General features: G+C 38.6%; 2 protein-coding genes across 28 annotated transcripts in view; one reads left to right on the top strand and one right to left on the bottom strand.

The window, feature by feature from the left end:
• Positions 1–14,674, bottom strand: part of GLUD1 (glutamate dehydrogenase 1) — a 36,692-nt gene extending 22,018 nt beyond the window's left edge. The window contains exons 1-3 of the mRNA XM_081562761.1: positions 13,955–14,674; positions 1,445–1,525; positions 865–920 (exon numbers count right to left, since the gene is read on the bottom strand). Coding sequence (XP_081418887.1) covers positions 865–920; positions 1,445–1,525; positions 13,955–14,408 — 591 coding nt within the window. The 5' untranslated portion in view covers positions 14,409–14,674. The remainder of the gene's footprint in view (positions 1–864; positions 921–1,444; positions 1,526–13,954) is intronic.
• A 75-nt stretch (positions 14,675–14,749) lies between these two features.
• SHLD2 (shieldin complex subunit 2) overlaps positions 14,750–21,227 on the top strand; it is a 114,160-nt gene continuing 107,682 nt past the window's right edge. For 14 of the 27 annotated variants that reach the window (XM_081562690.1, XM_081562752.1, XM_081562662.1 and 11 more), the window contains exon 1: positions 14,750–14,811. The gene's annotated coding sequence lies outside the window, so the exon portion shown is untranslated. Of the gene's footprint in view, positions 14,812–15,848; positions 15,905–21,227 lie in introns of all 27 variants that reach the window. The other 13 variants (XM_081562680.1, XM_081562658.1, XM_081562718.1 and 10 more) reach the window with 1 other exon arrangement.

Genomic DNA, 21,227 nt, shown 5'->3' with positions numbered 1-21,227 from the left:
ACACAGACAACAATGAAAAAATAATTTTTGATACAAAAACCACTTGAGATAACTAACAGTTGCATCCGATTTTCTACTTATAGAGCATTTTCATATTATCTTCTTGTGTAATCTTCAGAAAAACAACTCCTAAAGCAGGCATTTCCATTTTAAATGGAAATTAAATTTTAAATTTCTGAGACCAAAAATTAGGTTACCTAAAAAGGACAGGGAAGTCTAGTGTGCTGCAGTCCATGGGGTCGCAGAGTTGGACAAGACTTAGCGACTGAATAACAAGCCACACAGAGTAGCACTAGTGCTCAAACTTGTTCTTCTTGTATTAATATCAGCTCCTATAAGCAATCCTGATGGTTTATTTTCATTTAATCACAATTTAAAAAACATATATATTGTTTGTATGCAGATATTAATTCATATAATTTATTAAACTTAATACACAGGTTAATTAGTAACATTAACTTGGAATTGATAGGATAAATAAAATTTTTACCAAACTACATATCACTAGAACCTTGAGATACCAACATAAAAACCTCAGATCATAGTTATATTAGTATATGATATATTTATATATGGTATGTTTACATTATAGCTATATATAATACTTGTACACAAATGTCTAAGAATATGAATGTATACTAATTACCTTTTAACCAAGTAGGAAAATAAAAAAAGACATTGATGTAAGCAGGTGAACTTTTACATGGCAAAACATTCAATGAATTAATTGTCTACTTGTTTTTTCATTGCCTTTAAAAGCAATAGGAACCATTAATCTCACCGGTATAAGGGATACACAGAAGCACAGTAATTTCAAGTCCTTTATAAATGTACCATGTGCACTAATGTCATTTTGATACTTACAGTATAGTTCTTGGGATTGATCTTAACACCAGCTTTGGCACCCCCAAATGGCACATCTGAAAGAGAAGTTTGAAAGCTGTTATTCCATATAAAGGATAAAAGAATTAAAAAGGCAGAAAGCACTATGTAATACTATAAAAGTGTGATGCTTTTAGCTTTAGTTTCAGAAAGTTCAGTAAATAAGCCCACAATGATCTCTCCTAAAATGATGTAATATAAATTCTAAGAGTATGCAAATTACAGTGCATATCTAATCAGAGTGCCTTACTATGTCTAAAATGTAACAAACTATTCTTCTTGTACTATGGTTTGGCCTTATTTACAGAGTATAGGAAGGGATTTAAACAAATACCTACACTTTAGGAAAATTCAGTTAATTCCTATAAAAAGTTTCCCATTTAGAAAAAGGTAAACCAAGACTTATAGAAAAATGATGTAAGTCTTTCGCAACCTAAAAAAAGCAAAACAAACCTCAAATACTTCTCCTAAGGTATATTTCTCTAACATCTTGAAAGTAACCTTGTATGCAAACATATTTCCCCAGAGTTCTTATTAGGTAGCAACAAAGGAGATCACTTACCAACCACTGCACACTTATATGTCATCAGAGAAGCCAGAGCTTTTACTTCATCTACACTCACATCAGTGCTGTAACGGATACCTGGTTGTTAAAAAAAAAAAAAAAGAAGAAGATGGGGTGAGAAAGAAGGGGATGTATTTAGAACATCCTTCCAGCATGTTGGAAAAAAAAAAAAATACAAGAACTCAAAAATGTCCATACTTTTTAAAGAACAATTAAAGTAGCTTGTGATTAAAGAGTCAGTAACAGATGGAGTTCCCTGGTGTCCCAGTGGTTAAGACTTTGCCTTCCAATGCAAGGGGTATAGGTTCAATCCCTGGTCAGAGAACTAACATCCTGTATGCCCCAACAGAATGAGCACTGAATTTGATTCAAGTATTCTGATATTTTAGAGAAAAAGATTTGCCCGCAAAGGTCTGTATAGTCAAAGCTATGGTTTTTCAGCAGTCATGTACAGAAGTGAGAGTTGGACCATAGAAAAGGCTGAGCGCCAAAGAACTGATGCTTTCGAATTGTGGTGCTGGAGATGACTCGAGCCCCTTGGATAGCAAGGAGATCAAACCAGTCAATCCTAATGGAAATCAACCCTGAAAATTCATTGGAAGGACTGATGCTGAAGCTCCAATATTTTGGCCACCTGATGCGGAAAGCTGACTCATTGGAAAAGATCCTGATGCTGGGAAAGACTGAGGGCAGGAAGAGAAGGGGGCGACAGAGGATAAGATGGTTTGATGGCATCACTGACTCAATGGACATAAATTTGAGCTAATTCTGGGAGATAGTAGAGGACAGAGGAGCCTGGTGTGCTGCAGTCCATGGGGTCACAAAGAGTCAGACACAACTTAGCAACTGAATAACAACATATAGATATTTAAATGTATATTATATATAAAATATGTGCACACCACATCTTTATCTGCTCATCTGTTGGACACTTCAAGTGCTTCCATATTTTGGCTATTACAAATAATGCTGCTCTAAACACTGAGGTGCACGTATCTTTTTGAAATTAGTATTTTCATTTTTTTCATATACATTCCCAGAAGTGGAACTGCTAAATCATATGGTAGTTCTGTCTTTATTTTTCTTGAGGAACCTCCAGTTTTCCAGAAATTGGCTGTACCAATTAACACTCCCACCAACTCTACTGCATTCCCTTTTCTCTACTTCCTCACCAACATTTGCTATTTGTGGACTTCTATTTTTAAATTAGGTTGTCTTTTTAGTATGGAGTTGTATGAGCTGTTTATATACTTTAGATATTTAACCCAAATGTTTTCTCCCAGTCAGTAGATAATGTTTTCTCACTTTGTTGAGAAGTGCCTTAGGAGACAGATCCAAAAAAAATATTGCTATGATTTATGTCAGAGTATTTTGCCTTTGTTTTTCTCTAATAGTTTTATGGTTTCCGATCTTACCTTTAGGTCTTTAAGTTTTGAGTTTATTTTTGTGTCTTTTCCCAATTGTATATTCTTGCCTCCTTTGTTGTAGATTAATTGACTATAAGTGTGTGGGCTTATTTATGGGCTCTCTCTTCTGTTCCAAAGATCTATGTGTCTTTTTTGTGCCAGAAATACACTGTTTTGATTACTGTAATTCTGTAGGATAGTCTGAAGTCAGGGAGCATGATACCTCCAGCTTTGTTCTTTTTTCCTCCAGATTGTTTTGGCTAAACAAGATCTTCTGTGGTTCCACATAAATTTTAGGATTATTTCTTCTAGTTCTTTGAAAAACTGTTTTGAGATTTTGATAGGGGTTGCATTAAACCTATTGATTACTTTGGGTATTATGGACATTTTAATATTATGAAATTCTTCCAATCTATGAACACAGGATATTTTCCACTTCTTTTTTATCTTCAATTTCCTTTAATAACATCTTAGGTCTTTTATCACCTTGGTTAAGCTAAAAAATTGCTTAAATACTAAAATGTATTTATACAAATTAATGAATAGGCATTACTTAGGCATGTTAATGGGGCTCCCCTGGTGGCTCAGCAGTAGTCTGTCTGTAATGCAGGAGACCTAGGTTTGATCCCTGGGTTGGGAAGATACCCTTGAGGAGGGTATAGCAACCCATTCTAGGACTCTTGCCTAGAGAATCGCATGGACAGAGGAGCCTGGCAGGCTGCAGTCCATAGGGTTGCACAGAGTTGGACATGACTGAAGTGACTAAGCAGCAGGCATATCATTTAGTGGAAACTAAGCTAGGCCAGGAATCTGGGTTGGGTGTAGTGGCCATCAATTTCTAACAAGTGAATCCCCACCCAAATAGCAACTGCAATGGATGTCTGCACCTGCTCACCTGGTTGAGCAATGAGGTATAAGCAATGCTCGTAGGCTTCATGCCAGAATTGCTTGGGATAATGTGTATGAGGCAGCTGATGCCGTGTCTGCATGTGGTCAATACTTCACTCTCAATTATTCTCACTTCTATAATTAAGTATTACAAAGTAGTGGCAAATAGCAAAGAAATGTACGTTTCAAAAGTCTAAATGGATAGCATTTTAAGCAGTTCAATGAACTTTGATTTTATTACTTCTCAAGATAAATTCATAGGGGTGGTAAAGTAGTGCACTATTAAGAACCAGCATTTTTCTTATTACATCTAAAGCCCTTTTATCAGTGTGCTTTTAGAGTCTATGCAAGTAGTCACTAAATTATATTAACTTCTTTTTTCTAAAAGATTTTTTTTTTATGTGGACCAGATTTTTATTGAATTTGTTACAGTCTTGTTTCGTTGTGTGTTTGAGTTTTTTCACCAGGAGGTATGTAAGATCTTAGCTCCCCAATCAGGAATCAAACCAGCACCTCTTGCATTAGAAGGGGAAGTCTTAATCACTGGACCACCAGGGAAGTCCCCCTTCCTTTAAGTGGGGGAGAAGTTACTTTCCCTTACCCAGTGCTTATAACTAGTGCATTCAACGAAAAACAGCTTGAAATATTAACATTCATAAATCAGACAGAAATTTAAGTTCTAGACTTAAATGCTCATTGGAAACCAGACCCTTCTTTCTTACAACATGGTGTAAACAAAAACGTCTATTTTATTGCAGAAGTCCTGGAATGATGAGTCAGAAACTGTGCATGTAACAAAAAACATGTTTCCACTGGATGGCACCCAGGAATTCCTGTTTGTAAAGTGAAATTTTCTTTCCTAGCCACACCTATTTACAGAGTTCAACTGAAAGACACTGAGGAACAGTAGTTACATAAATTACCTCTCATTCCACAGGCATTTTCTGCAGGCTAGGAACCAATGACGACTTCCAGTGAATTGAGGCAAGGGACGACTACAAGGAAAGTAGTGGAGTCAGGGGAATAAGCCTTGGAACAGATAAGGGTAGACACAGAGAGGAACCTAGAAACCAGTGCAAGGGGTGCCTGGGCTAAAGAAGACATATGCTTTTATTTTAACTTTCTAATTAGTAATACATGAATGTTTTTAATTCTGGAAATCAGCAGATATACTAGTACAGAGTGACTCACACTATTAATCTGAGGGGGAAAAAAATCAACCTCAACAAGTACTCTGCACTAAATACTCGAGATAACAGGTTAACAAAAACCCCTGTTATCTCGAGTATTTAGTGCAGAGTACTTGTTGAGGTTGATTTTTTTCCCCCTCAGATTAATAGTGTGGGTAACAAACTCCAGTAATACAGGAAATTACCTACACCCAAGGGAAAGCTAGTTACTCTTCCTCCTTTGGGATTGGAAATCAAAGAAAATTACTAAAAATATACTGCCACCTGAAAAATTCTTCACTACATTATAACTGATGCTAAGAATATGACTACAAAGAAGACAATATTTCCACTAAATCTGTAAATTCAGTGGATTAGGAGATACTAGCACAATTGGTGATGTGACAAAATAATGTGATAAACTTCGAAGTTCTGAAATAAGGGGGAAACCTAGCATTTTTGAATACCTACTGCATTTCAAGAATAGTAAATATTAAGACAAAGTCACTCATAAAGCCAAATATTCACATGCATAAAAGAAAATCAGAAAAACTTAAAACATTTTAAACCAAAATGAAGCAAGAAGGACCTTATTTTCAGTATGAATATTCTCATTTTTTATAAAACCAAGCCTTTCTTTCCCTCTTTTCTGTAGCAGAGAAGGCTAAAGGTAAGCAAGACCAACAGAGATTGGATGGGGTACAGGGACAGAAACTAAAAGGAACAAATCTTATTAGAGAAATGGAGAAAAGTATGTTAGAGTTTTTGGGTATCCTAAAGTCTCAGAGCCTATGTTGACACTAGCATTACTAGTGTTTTGGAAGAGATCAATTGGGTCTTTGAACAACAGATGTAGTAATGGAGGTAGATGCTTCCAATGGAAAGCATAAGTCCACAGCTGGGTACACTCTAAAGGGAACTGGGTGATTACAGAGGTGTGGATCACACGTCTAATGTCATAAAAAATGGGGTGTGGGAAAAGTAATAAATTAGAAGGTTGGGATTAACATATACACACTATATAAAATAGATCAACAAGGACCTACTGTATAGGTAGGTCTACTGTACAGGAATTCTACTCAGTACTCTGTAATAACTTCTATGGGAAAGAATCTGAAAAATAAAAATAAACATATGTATAACTCAATCACTATGCTGTACACCTGAAACTAACAACATTGCAAATCAACTATACTCCAATACTAAAACGAAAATTAAAAAAGAGAAAGAAACGGGGTCTAAAGTCAAGGGCCATGGCTGACAGTAATCTGTGCTTTCAGTTCACCAGAGTAAACTAAAGAAACACCACCCATGACAATAAGTTTATTATTTATTAAACTTGGTAACGTTGGAGGAAGGGTTGGTAATAGAACTTTGTAATCATACCTTTGATTCTCCAGAGAACTTAACCTAACATATACTTATTTTGAGCTAACTAGTATCCAGATGTTTGAAAAGAACATCAGTGAAATGCAGACATCTGCAAACCATACACAGCACAAAACGTTTCTCAGCCTTTTAACTTAATTCCCAAAGATTTTCCTTCCTACCTTCAAGAGCCTAAGATTGGCGTACAGTAAGTTTTTCTAGAAGGAAAAAAATCGAAAGCAAAAACTGGCTAAGTTGCTATGGTGATAAAGAAAACACACCAGCTGATGACGCTGAAAAAGATGCAGTGAAAACCACAACTGAGTAGCTTGAATTTTTCTTCCTTTTCCTAGCTGACTCAAAATCAAAACATACAGAAGTTCTTAGTGACTAAGTAAGCTTTGTTTTTCATGATGAATCATTAACTAAATACATTCATGTAAATTCAAATGGTTTTAAAAGTTACTTGAACCTGGATCTTTTAATAGTGTTTGATTTATGGACTAGAAATTCAATTCCCACCTGTATTGTGTCTTTTCAGAAACCATACTCGATAATGAAGAGTTCTACCCCAAGCATAGAAACCCATAAAGGCAAAGAGGACTTACAACTCTTACAAAGTTCATGCACTACTACACTTGCCATTTACTCATTAGAACCTATTTTCTCAATAATATAATCCCCTAATTCTCAATGAAAGAATGTAACTGAATTTAAAATGAGGAGAGAAGGCAAAGAAGCAGTGAGAAACCAGTACCCACCCACCAGCAAGTAATGGCCATATAAAATACTCGAAGTCTCACAAAAATTCCTTCAGCCTCAGGAAGAAGTATTTATTTAGTTCAGGAGCTAAGGACTGCTTTTGAAAGTATCCATGTAAGAAGGCAGGGAACACTTCACGGTTTTAACCTATTGTCAAAATTTTTATTTTAAGCACTTTGGAGAGATAAATATAAGCCTTCTGGAAGTGAATGTTTAGCAGATGCTGAAAAAATGGAATGGAAAGTATATTTCTTTCCATTAAAATTTCAAAATTACATAACATATATGCCTGTTTTCATCAAAATTCAAATACAGAAAAGCAGATGTCTCCTGATTACCACTTATGACCTCATTCTTTAGGGGTGAATATTCTTAGCAACTTAAATGTATATGTATCCTTCCAAGTCATTTCCCTGCATTTATGTACATACATATCTATAGAACATATAGCTCTGTTGTGTGCTTAAGTATTTAACTTAATGTCCAATAGATGGAGGAAAGAATATGCATTAAGTGGGGGAGGGAAGATTCTGTTAATTTTTGTTTTGATTCCTTACTCTGATAATAATACTAAACTTAGTCACACCTTCATACCAAATAGGTCTTGGGAATGATGCTAGTAAGACTTGTGAATATAAAGTAGGCAACATTTAGTAAAAGACAACAATTTGTTATAAAAAGGTTCAAAGAGGTAAAGGCTCAAATTTTCAGATATCTAGTTTCATATCTATTATTTACAAATCTAGGAGATATCTGAGAGGGATCTTAAGAGAGGAAGAGAAGAATTATGGGGATATTGGAGACAAGGTAGGGACAGGTACCACAGGGACTGTACTTTGCAAGGATAAAGTTGAGAAAAATATATGCCTGTGTTTTTTCCTAAGGATCATTTTACACCGGATTTCCTTTATTTTCAAAATCCAATCCTCTTTCCTAGTAACACTTCTTTCCCTAATACCAGTTTTTCTACCAGTGTCTCAGAGGAGAAAACCGAGTTATCTTTGACTCTCCATTCCATACACCCTATCTGTAGGCGAATCCTGAAGCTATCAAGGAGCCAAGAATTGGTTCATCAAAACAAAAGGTGCTCTTATTCACCCAGGAAATTTCAAGGGCTTTAGGAACTCTGTATAGGATGCTCCTGCCATCCCCCATAACTCTGGAAATTACAAGGATTTCAGGGGCTCTGTGTTAGCAACTAGAGTCGAAGGCCAAATATTAAAACAATGGGCACGCTCAGGACTTCTATCACTCAGGAAATCACACGGGTTTTAGGAGCTCTGTATTAGTAATCAAATGAATATTTATGCTATAAAACCTTACTTTTCACTATTTACAAACAGTCTGTCCTCATGATCCCAACACACACAGTCCTGCCTCCTGCTAGAGCTATCGTCACCTCCTCTTTGACATCTCTTTATCTGAAATGACCTTTTTCCAATCTAAGTCCTATCCAGCTTTCCCTACCTCTAGACAAAGGCAGTCTTTCTCTGGTATCTTCCTTGAACTCCTACTGCAGCAACATATTTATTCAGTGTGCTTTCAACTGTGTCACTAGAATCCGCCTGCAATGCAGGAGACCAGGGTTCCATCCTTGGGTGGGGAAGATCCCCTGGAGAAGGGAATGGCTAACCACTCCAGAGTTCTTGTCTTGAGAATTCCATGGACAGAGGAGCCTGGTGGACTACTGTCCATGGGGTTGCAGAGTTGGACACGACTAAGTGGCTAATGCTTTTCAGGAAAGGAAAGTCAATCTTTATAATTTTCATTTGTGTCATCTTTCACATTTTTCAACTAGCCAAGAAGCAATTCAGAAAATGTAGAAGGTCTGAGAGACTTTCACCAGGAACAGTCAAGAGAAATAAGCAATTCATGATCAAGTTTGCTTAGTCTATAGGAAGCGACACCCAGAAGAAAGCCATTTAAAAATTATTGCACTGACTAGTAATAAGTTTTCATTAACTCTTACATGATTCAATTTTTAACTTTTTACATGAATAAATCCAGACAGTAACGACTAAGAAGGTGGGTGCCTGAACTGAACCCTACTACTTACTGCCGTGTAACCCCCAAAGGAGACCTCATTCTTTAACCTTAGTATATGCATCAGAAAATCTGGGTCAACAGTGCATTCATGAGGTTGTTCTGAGGAATCAAAGCAGTGATATATGAAAAGCTCTTAGCAAAATGAATGGTGTAAGACTCAACAGATGTTATCTATTACTGTTATCCCTTGTTTTGACAGTTGACCTTTGAAGGCACTCTCCCAGGTACAGCTGCCTTTTGAAAGGTAATCAGAAATATTCTGAGCAGCCCTCTCCCAAACTGTCTTCTTGCCCTTCAGAAAAACCTTCCTGCCTTTATTAGTAGTATTTCATACATTACCACTTCAGTATTGATAGTGTGTACTTCAACCTGCATTAATTTCTGCCTCTGGAAAGGGGAAAACATCGATTCATCTGGATGGCTAGCTCAGTTTTAGATAACAGTTGTGGTCTTAAGACTGTTCATGGTTATCTTGTAGGAAAGGATTGGGAATACAGAGGCTTCATTTTATAACTTTCACAAATATTCACAAAAAGTGCTCACAATTATTCACAAATGTTCACAAATTATTAGAACATTTGTACTTTAACAGGGATTTGTTGCGTGGAGCAGTTATGGGCCCATTTATGAATCAATATGCTTCATTAAAGTGGTATTAAAGGTTTTTCCCTTCATTATGCAAAATAATCAGAAAAAAAATAAAAAGAACAAAAGTCTCATGTCAGAAACTATATAGCCTAGGAATTTTCAACATCCAGAAGTTAATATTTTAGTTTTTATTGGTTCCTGGCAAAGCCCTCGGTTATCTTTAACATAACTGGATATGAAACAATTTTATTAAGCAATCTAAATTATCACCAACAGCACTAAAGCCAATTTCTTCCCACTATATAAGTTATAAAGTCTAAGTCATTTTCTACACTTAGTAATTTAAATGTCAGTTTTACTGGAGTTTGATACATACTACTGATGTTTGTCCTCAAATTTTTAACACCCCAATTCCTGCAACGTGTCCTTTGCATAATGAGTAAGCAGCAAGTGTTTGTCTTTCTGCATATAGGGTTTTTATTGCCAAAGCAAACTAGCTAGAGGAATTTACACAAAGTGACAGGAAGACAGAAGGACAATCAGGTCTCTTGTATAGGTCTCCTCCATTATCATGGCTTTTCATTCCCTCATATTTTTGGGGAAAGCATTTGGCTCCATGAAATAAAAAGACTGTTATAACAGCAACACCAATTCATATTTAACTAATACATACTCACTCTAAAACTACATAGTGTGAATTTATTCAAACTTACCTATGTTTTGATGGTTGTCAATTCAGCGTAAGAGAAATAAATCTGAAACATTTTTTTCCAGTGAAACCAGAGGATGTCTCATTTTGAAACAGTATCAGTACTTTCTACAGTTTTCCCCAAAGTACTACTATTTATCACAAAATTAGATCCCAAAGGCTGACGGGGGGGCTTCAATACTGTATTAACTCCAACCCTTATTGGGCTTCTCTGCCCCACCCCCTACATCCAGCTGCCCAAAGACAAGAACAAAGACCATCTACCTCCTACTGTTTCTTTTTTGCATTTTGGTTCTTAAAAAATAAGTCAGTGGGTTAATATACACTCTTTTTGGGTGCTGACATTTGCAGCTAAATAAGACAATGTATCAGAATTACATCAGCTTTATTTAAATGATAATTTTAGAAAGTTCTGAGAGGAAAAATCAGTCACAGGAATTTGGACTCAACATTTTTAGTCTGAGGACTAAAAGGGAGTGGGGGATGGGAGGGCTGGAGAGAAGAGAAAGTAAATTGACTCTTGCATCAATGAACTGCTATCATCAATCTCTCTACTTCTCTTCAATGAGTTAAATAATAAATTTCCTTCTAAAAAGGTACATTAATTTCAGGTAGAACCATAGCCAGCAAAACACAGAGAGTTTATTCTGAGAAAGTTAACAGGAATAATCACTGATAATGTTTTCAAGCACATTTGAAAAAGTCGTCTCAAAACAAATTCCACAAGATTAATCTGCTGAAAATATCTAAGGCCTCTCTTGAAACTTTCCTTCAGAGCATGAAGCACACTCTTGCAAATCCTTAACAGATGCAAACCTACTGCTGCTGCTGCTAAGTCGCTTCAGTCATGTCCGACTCTGTGCGACCCCATAGATGGCAGCCCACCAGGCTCCCCCATCCCTGGGATTCTCCAGGCAAGAGTACTGGAGTGGGTTGCCATTGCATTCTCCGGCAAACCTACTGGCTTCCTTTAAATATGGTATGTGGGAAAAGAGAAGCATAAAAACTATGTATTATTAAATATTTACTTGGTATAAAGTACACATTAGCCACCCTCAGTTCTTAAAACCACCTGTTTCCCTTACAGAGATTATAAATTAGATTGTTATTTTGTTTCAACCTTGAGAATTTTATGTTGGAAAACTCAGGTGTAAGGTTGCTCTTGAAGAAAGATTAGAAAGCTGAGGGTTGGAAAGAGAATGATGATGAAGAGCAGACAAGGGTCCCCCCCAACTCAAACAAGCGGGTTGAGAAGGTAGTTGAGTGAAGATGGGGAGAGAAGTGTGCTTAGGAGGGTAAGTTCACATGGCTAATCCAAAGCATTTAAAAAGTCTCAATCACCTAATACATGTTGTATTTCTAAAAATAGTTAATAACTTCCTTGTAGTATTTAATTAGAAGGGTAAAAGAAAAACCCACTGAAAATAAGTCCTTCTTGGAATATACATTCTCTGCAATAAGATGGGGATGATAAATGGGTAGGAAGATTCCAGAGTGTCACGAAAGCAAAGTGTAGATGTCTACAGTACCTCTGTTTTGCAGATCATCTATTTAGTATCCTGTTCATTATCTTAAGCAATCTAAAATAAGCTGAAGAGCCTTCATAGCTACATAATCCTTCCCAATCCCACTCCCTCTGTATTCCTTAAGATAATATATTCATCAGTTTATACACACTGATTTTCTTTCATATTATGTTGCAATGCTTGCTACTACTTATTGGGTGCAATTCAGTTCCTGTTTATATGCTGGGATTTAGTAGTGCTTTCAGTAGCAAACCTTCTTGTAAACAAGATAAAAAGAACAGAGAATTGTATCTTAATATTCTAGTTACTAGAACCTAGTAGGAACAAGTGCTACAATAACAGTGCTTTCTATAGCTGATGCAATTTATTAATATTTTGGTATTAAAAACTATGGCAAGATGAAGAGGACTAACAAACTAGGGCAAACTTTAGTTGCTTTAGTGAGTTTGTGGTGCTGTGACTCATCATAGGAGAGGACCTGGCATAGAAAGAACAGAATATAAAGAACTTCAAAGAAATGAACTCAGATCCTGCAGGAAAACAAATATACTGGTTTAGCTGCTTATCTCTTAAGCAACTGGAAAATAATGTCAACAAGACACATAAATGTGATGTCCATTCTTCAGAAACAACTACAATTTAATATTTGCTAACTTTGCCTCTCCTAACATCTTTGCTTTTCTAGGGAGCCGGAATGTGAATTGCTGGTTTTGAGAATCAGGGAGTGCATAGCAAGAAGGAAGGCGATGTAGATGGACAGAGTGTGTTTTATACAGTAATGGGGCTGGAATGGGAAATCAAAGAAGTTCAAAAGTTGGTTTTAAAAGAGGAAATTGAGAACTAGAGGATAATTAAGCTCTAAAGGTTAAGTCCTAGAAGTGGGTGGGGTCAATGCAAATTTAGCAAGAAGTAAAAGTAAATCATTAAGCAGTCTGAAGCAACCTTTGTTCCTGGGCTAAGAATGCCAGCAGAGCGCAAACTTTCCTCCTAGAGAGATTTCTAAAACTCATCCTTAGAAGTCGGCCAGTGTAACAGAACACTGGACCTGATTTACTGAGACAAAGGGTCCAGCCCAACATCCTCTGTGCTTATTAGGCAACCTCCAGCTGGATTCTACCTCCCCGGGTTCTTTATTCTACACAATTTTTTAGTAGAAAAAAGTGGTTTTGCCACGGTTAAGCACGATTAAAAATGCACTGTGCGATTTTAAGGAGTAAAAAAGAGAGGGGAGCCTTTTTTTTTTTTTTTTTGCTCAAAAAAAGCAATGTGACTGCAGAAGCCAAATCTACTGACATTCAAAAACTACTGCAAACCTGGTAACTATAAAATTCTAGCCGATTCAACCCCTTTCTTCAAGTACTTTTCCCCCTCAAACTCAAACGTGGTGCTAGCCTGGACCAGTACACACCCCCACAGCTACTTCATTCCATTGGCTGGCAGGCTGTCTTGCTTTAGATCTACCCTCGGAACGCCCGGTGTTTGTCTGATGTTACACTGTTCGTGTATTACCATTTTGTGTGTGTGCGCAAAGCTGCCACAGTAGGAAGATAACTTAAAAGATCGACTATAATTAATAAATTCATTTGGTTAGTAAAACTGTAGATTTCGATTCATTTTGTGTGTTCCTGTATCATCTATCACTACTGTGAAAGAGTGAAAAAATCCGAGAACAATTATTTCATGCTTTATATTCGCTTGAGTCATAGAAGATCACAAAATCTTGCAGAGGCAGACAGATGGGTCTGTCATTTTCTTTTCTACAAGTGCTATTCAAGACCCACCCTGTTTGTCACGGAGGCTAGGATCAAAAGAGCAGTGTAGTGTCTTCTGCATACAGCATCAACAAGCTCGCGGGGGGAGGACCAACTACTGGGTGGTGATGGAGCAGAAAATTCACTATCCATCGGAGCCTGACACAGTTGAGGCCGGGACTTGGGGGAACGGGGACAGCGTGGGAGGGCGACGGTGCCAGCCCGGGCTGGGCTGAGCGGTGAACCCCCGAGGCTGGAGGCCAGGCGGGGCGGGGCAGGGTACAAGGGGCTCACCTCCCTTGCAGGGCGTGCGGTGCTGGCTGTGCTGGGCCCGGTAGCCCTCGATGACTTCCCAGGAGCCGTCGTCGCGCCGGATGGGGAAGGACAGGCTCAGCACATGGTTACAGGGCTTGATGATCCGCAGGATGCCACGCACCCGGTTCCGCTTCTGCTCCTCGGTCTCCCGGGTCCTGAGGTCCTCCACCAGCTTGTCCTCCACGATGCTGGCACCGCGGTCAAAGAAGCCCTCCACCATCTTGAAGAAGTTGGGGTCGTCCTCGCGGTCGGCCGCCGCCTCGCTGTAGTGCCGCCGAGCGGGTGGCACAAGCCCTGGCTGCGGGGCGGCGACGGCTGCAGCAGCCTGCCCGCGGGCCCGGCCCAGCAGCACGGCCGAATCGGTAGCCACGGAACCCAGGGCGGCGGGCCCGACGCGGGACAGCAGCAGCGCTTCACCCAGGCAACGGTACATGGCGGCGGGACGGAGGCCACGGAGGAGAGGCGCTCTCACAGGCCCGGAGACGGACGGAGGGAGAAAGGGCCCGGCGCGGGCTGCCCTTTTAAGCCACGGCTTCCTGTCTTCCTGGCTATCCCCTCCCCTCCGGCGCTCGCCGCCTAACGGGGAGGACGGACTTTGGGTGCCACGGGCCAATGTCGCCTGTGAATGGCAGGTCGGGGGGCGCGCACCGCCCAGGGAGCCGGGCCTCCGCCTCCGCCGCGGCCTCGCCCGGCCTCCCCGGCGGCGGCGTGAGCCGGCGGGGACGCTCGGGGGCGCGCAGTCGCGGTCGGGCCGGATGCGCATGCTCGCAGGTTGGGGGGCGGGGCGAGGGCCTCCGCAAGGGGCTGGGATCTGCAGGGAAGAGCTGGAGTCTCAGGTCTGTGTGCAGCGCGGGCCTCTCCCGGGGAGGGGTTTTGACTGGGGAGGGGGCCTCTGTGGGAAGAGGCCTACCCGCCTCTTGGGGGCGCTGAGAGCCTGGTCCCAAGACCGCAGGCGGTCTGGCGGTGGGCCCAGGGTGGGTGAGTCATGGGTGTCCCTCCTTTCCGCCCGCGCGCTCTCGGGCGGGGCGGCCTTCCTGCTACCCCTGCGCCTGTCTTCGGGTGGCAGGGAGAAGCACCGTTTGGAGGTCGGGCTAAGAGCTTGGGACTGAGACGAATCCGTTGGGACTGAGACGAATTTTGGTCTTTGGAGTTGGAGTTTTCAAGTGTCTTGCAAGAAATGGAAAGGAGAAGGCTTGGGAGCTGGGGACTCCCTTGTCTATTGGCTTTCACTGCTTTAAGTTTTTAATTTTGTCCCATTCAACCACTGCGTGATGTTGAGATAGTTATGTGAATCGTTGTTGTAGCTTTCTGAAATTTACTGAGTGTTTCCGCACTTCAGAGATATGTTCTCGAAATAGTTAAAAAACAACACTGTAGAACTGCAATAATACTCCAGGATATTCTTTCTCAGTAATAAATGTACTAATAGTCCAGAATAGAATTTGTAAAAGTTAAAAGACATGAGGGTTTAATTATGTACTTACACTTACTTGATGAGAAATGCTAGTTATACACTCCAATGGATACTGTTAGATGCTTGTAAAAGTCTGATGACTCAGTTTTTAAGACAAGCTGTCAAAGGCCACATTACCAACTTAAGTGGTTGCAGTGTAGTTGGTGATTTTAAAATGGTACCTTTTTGACCTGCAAAACGACTTTGCCTCCAGACATTCACTTTATTCATCTGTTAATTAGCATATGGAAGAGAATGTTTTAATTCTTACAATTTTCTGTGAAGTATAAGGTGACAACCTAGATCAATTAAATTACTTTCATCTATTCAGTGTACTGTCAAAACAAAAAAAGGTGGAGCTTATGTTTGATCTTACTTGCTAGATAGTTAATAGTCATTTATTTTGTATTGTGTTTTCAGTGGTAACTGTTCTCTGGACTGAATCCTGAGTTTGTCTTGTTGGTCAAAGGATTAAGGTATCAAGTTTCCTTTTCACTTGATAGTGTTATTTTATATTGCAAAAACAACAACAACCAAAAACCTTAAAAAGTATCAGAATAAAATGATTAGAATCAGTAAACATGGAAATTCAGATTAAATTCTTAGGTATGGTTTGAAGAAAGTGTTTTAAAAGCTTAGTTTTATTACACTACTTTATCTCCTTCTTGATAATGACAGCCTTCAGAAAAATAAATGTTTAACTTTTCTTCTTCCAAGTTTTGTTCACCTGAATTCAAGAAGTTATTAATAGAGAGGTAATGGAAGGAGTGAAAAATTTTAATTGAGAGTCTGCTGTGTGTCGATGTCTTATGAAATATCTCTAAAAAGAACCTCCTAAAGTAGATTTTTAAATTTTTAGAATCTTTGTTATGTTTTTAAATTATGTACAAGTTGTAAAAAAATTCAAATGGTAAAGATAGATTTTTTTAAAAAGAGTGAAATCAAACACTACTTCTCCCCTCACCTTCCCATTTAGTAAGTAGTTGGAATGCTTCTTTTCATACTGAAGTAGGTATTATAATTCATCATTTTAACAGGAGGGTGAACTGAGGCTTGCAGAGACCAAGTAAATAGTTGATCATCTATATGATAAATAACAGACTAAAATTCAAACTGTATGTCTGACTCCAAGTTATGTCATTTCTAGTATTCCAAGAAATATTTTAATTATGTGTTGTATTTAGTTTAAAATTATTTACTGTGATTAAATCTATTAAGTTTCAGCTTTACACTGATGATTGCCTTTATAAAATATACAGATATTTTGCAAATTAAGGTTTAATTATTTATAATAATTTTCAGTTCAAAGGAAGGCTCGAATTTAACTTAAAAGGAATTTTGGTCATTTGATAACATTCAATAAAGACAATTCGTTTTCTGACTTTAAGATTTATGCATTTTCCTTAGCTGTTTCAAAATTCCAAGTTTTTTCTCTTGATTCATAGCATGCTTTTGTGCTTTCAAGTGCTTTAAAAAATCTTTTAGAAGAATTATTTTAGGATTTAGAAAGACATAGCATATAAATACAGGAACAACAGGGTTGTTTTAAAAAATAATTTAATTAGAAAAGGTAATATATACTTTCTGTCTTCTTAGATTTGTCTATCTGGACATTTTGTTTAAATGGAGTTATACAGTCAATATGTAGTCCTTTGTGACTGGCTTCTTTCACTTCGTGTATGTTTTAAAGATTCATACCTATTGTAGCATGTATCAATATTTCATTTTTTTAATGGTTAAATAGTATTCGTTGTATGGCTATAGCCCTCTTTCATATATATTCAGTTCAGTTCAGTCGCTCAGTTGTGTCCAACTTTTTGCGACCCCATGGACTGCAGCACGCCAGGCCTCCCTGTCCATTACCAACTCCCGAAGTTTACTCAAACTCATGTCCATTGAGTCATTGATGCCATCCAACCATCTCATCCTCTGTCGTCCCTTCTCCTCCCACCTTCAATCTTTCCCAGCATCAGGGTCTGTTCAGATGAGTCAGTTCTTCCCATCAGGTGGCCAAAGTATTGGAGTTTCAGCTTTAGCAGCAGTCCTTCCAATGAATATTCAGGACTGATTTCCTTTAGGATTGACTGGTTTGATCTCCTTACTGTCCAAGAGACTCTCAAGAGTCTTCTCCAACACCACAGTTCAAAAGCATCTATTCTTCAGCTCTCAGCTTTATAGTCCAACTCACACATCTGTACATGACTACTAGAAAAACCATAGCTTTGACTAGACAGACCTTTGTTGGCAGAGTAATGTCTCTGCTTTTTAATATGCTGTCTAGGTTGGTCATAACTTTTCTTCCAAGGAGTAAGCGTCTTTTAATTTCTTGGTTGCAGTCACCATCTGCAATGATTTTGGAGCCCCCAAAAATAAAGTCTGCTACTGTTTCCACTTTCGTATATATATGTGTCTATATATGTATGTATATATATATATATCTTCTTAAAAAATTTATTTGGCTGTGCCAGGTCTTGGTTGTGGCACACAGGATCTTTGATTTTTGTTGCACTGTGTGGAATCCTTTAGTTTTGTCATATGGGATCTTTAGTTGCAGCATGTAGGATCTAGTTCCCTGACCAAGGTTCGAACCCTGGTCCCCTTCCTTGTTAGCATAGAGTCTTAGCCACTGGACCATCAGAAATGTTCTATGGCTCTCTTTTTTTATCTATTAATCTTTGAAAGACGTTTGGTTATTTCCACTTTTTGGCTATCGTAACACTACTATAAATGTTCTTCTGGACGCTTTTGTTTGGACAGATGCTTTCAATTCTGTCGGGTACACACCTGTTAGAGTGGAATTGCTGAATTATATGGTAACTCTCTGTTTAACCTTTTGGGTAGCTGCCCAGCTGTTCTTCACAGCAGCTGGACCATTTTAATTCCTACCAGGGGAGGATTCCAACTTCTTTGTATTCTCCCAAACACCTGTTATTATCTGGTGTGAAGGGATAACTCATTTTGATTTTGATTTGCATTTCCTTGATGGCTAATGATGTTGAGAATCTTTTTATGTACTTATTGACAGTTTATATATATATATATATGTATTTTATATATTAATGAATTTTAATTGGAGGATTATTACTTTACAATATTGTGATGGTTTTTGCCATACATCAACATGAATTAGCCATCGGTATATGTGTGTTTCCGCCCGATCTTGAACCCCCACCTCCCTCCCCACCCTATCCTTCTGGGTTGTCCCAGAGCACTGGCTTTGGGTACCCTGCTTCATGCATAGAACTTGCACTGGTCATCTGTTTTACATATGGTAATGTACATGTTTCAATGCTATTCTCTCAAATCATCCCACCCTCGCCTTCTCCCACTGAGTCCGAAAGTCTGTTCTTTACATCTGTGTCTCCTTTGCTGCCCTGCATGTAGGATGGTCGGTACTATTTTTCTAAATTCCATAAATATGCATTAATATACAGTATTTGTCTTTCTTTTTCTGACTTACTTCACTGTGTGTAATAGGCTGCAGGTTCATCCACTTCATTAGAACTGACTCAAATATGTTTCTTTTTATAGCTGAGTAATATTCCATTGCTTTCTTATCCATTCATCTATCAATGGACATCTAGGTTAATTTCATGTCCTAGCTATTGTAAATAGTGCTGCAATGAACACTGGGGTACATATGTCTATTTCAGTTCTGGTTTCCTTGGGGTGTATGCCCAGCAGTGGGACTGCTGGGTCCTATGGCAGTTCTGATAATTTGTTCAGTTCAGTTCAGTCGCTCAGTTGTGTCCGACTCTTTGTGACCCCATGAACTGCAGCACGCCAGGCCTCTCTGTCCATCACCAACTCCCGGAGTCTACCCAAACCCATGTCCATCGAGTCGGTGATGCCATCCAACCATCTCATCCTCTGTCGTCCCCTTCTCCTCCCGCCCCCAATCCTACCTAGCATTAGGGTCTTTTCCAATGAGTCAACCCTTCGCATGAGGTGGCCAAAGTATTGGAGTTTCAGCTTCAACATCAGACCTTCCAATGAACACCCAGGATTGATCTCTTTTAGGAAGGATTGATTGGATCTCCTTGCAGTCCAGGGGACTCTCAAGAGTCTTCTCCAACACCACAGTTCAAAAGCATCAATTCTTTGGCACTCAGCTTTCTTTATTGTCCAACTCTCACATCCATACATGACCACTGGAAAAACCATAGCCTTGACTAGACGGACTTTTGTTGGCAAAGTAATGTCTCTGCTTTTAAATATGCTATCTAGGTTGGCCATAACCTTCCTTCCAAGGAGTAAGTGTCTTTTAATTTCATGGCTGCAGTCACTAAAGAGCAACGTATAGTCACATCCTTTTCCCACTTTTCAATTGGATTGTCTTTTTATTGTTGACTTGTAAAATTTTGGGTTTTTTAAAATTTATTTTTGGCTGTGCTGGGTCTTAGTTTTTGCACAAGCTTTTCTCTGATGGCAGCAAGTGGGGGGCTACTTTTTGGCTGTGGTGTGCGGGCTTGTTACAGTGGCCTCTCGTTGCAGAGCATGGGCTGTAGGGTGTGTGGGCTTCAGTAATTGTGGCACATGAGCTCAGTAGTTGCAGCTTGAGGTCTATAGAGTGCTGGCTCAATAGTTCTGATGCACTGAGTGCTGGCTTATTAGTTGTGGTACATGGACTTAGTTGCCCTGTGGCATGTGGGATCTTCCTGGATATAGAACCCATATCTCTTGCACTGACAGGTGAATTCTTTACCATTGACCCACCAAGGAAGCCCCTTTGTAAGAGTTATTTATATATTTTTGTTTTGTTTTGTTTTGTTTTGCTTTGAGAGTTCTTATATATTTTTGATACAAATCCTTTATCACATATATGATTTGAAAGTGTTTACTTCCGTTCTGTGGCTTGTCTTTTCACTTTGTTGATGCTGTCCTTTGAAGGACATAAAGTTTTTAAGTTTGATGAAGTCCAGCTTACAAGTGTTTTCTTTTGTGACTTGTGCTTTTGGTGTCATGTCTAACAAACGATTGTCTAATCAAAAGTCAGGAAGATTTGCACCCGTGTTCTAGAAGTTTTATACTTTTAGTTTTTACATTTTGAGTTGATTTTTGTACAAAAAGTGAGGAAGGAATCCAGTTTCATTCTTTTGCATGTAGATAACAAATTGTCCCAGCACTATTTGTTCAACAAAAGACTATTTTTTTTCCATTGAATTGCCTTTGAATTCTATTGAAATCAATTGACCTAAATGTCAGGATTTATTTCTTCATTCTTTAGTTCTTTTCCACGCACCCATATGTCTATACTTATGCTAGTATCACATGGTCTTCGTTACTGCAGCTTTGTAGTAAGTTTTGAAATTGGGAAGTGTGATTTTGTTCCAACTTTGTTCTTTTTCAAGATTGTTTGATTCTTCTTAGTCTCTTGAATTTTCATATGAATTTTAGGATCAGGTGGTCTGTTTCTGCAAAGAAGCCAGCTAGAATTTTGACTGGCTTTATGTTGAATCTGTAGATCAATTTGGAGAGTGGTGCCATTTTAACAGTATTATATCTTCATGAATCATATGTCTTTTAATTTATTTGAGTCTTTTGAAATTTCTCTGAGTCATGTTTTGTCTTTTCAGAATATTTAAGTTTTGTGCTTCTTTTCTTAAATTTATTAATAAATATTTTACTCTTTTTGATGCTATTATAACTGGAATTGTTTTCTTAACTCCATTTTCAGATTATCCATTGCAAGTATACAGAAATATAGTTGAATATTATATATTGACCTTTTAAAAAAATACTCATTTTTTTATTTATTTGGCTGCCCTGGATCTTAGTTACAGCATGCAGGGTCTTTAG

Source organism: Giraffa tippelskirchi, chromosome 2 (assembly GCF_054371585.1).
Source record: "Giraffa tippelskirchi isolate mGirTip1 chromosome 2, T2T-mGirTip1v1.2.pri, whole genome shotgun sequence".
Taxonomy (NCBI): Eukaryota; Metazoa; Chordata; class Mammalia; order Artiodactyla; family Giraffidae; genus Giraffa; species Giraffa tippelskirchi.
Note: the sequence above shows the minus strand (reverse complement) of the source record. Positions and strands in the feature narration are given on the sequence as shown.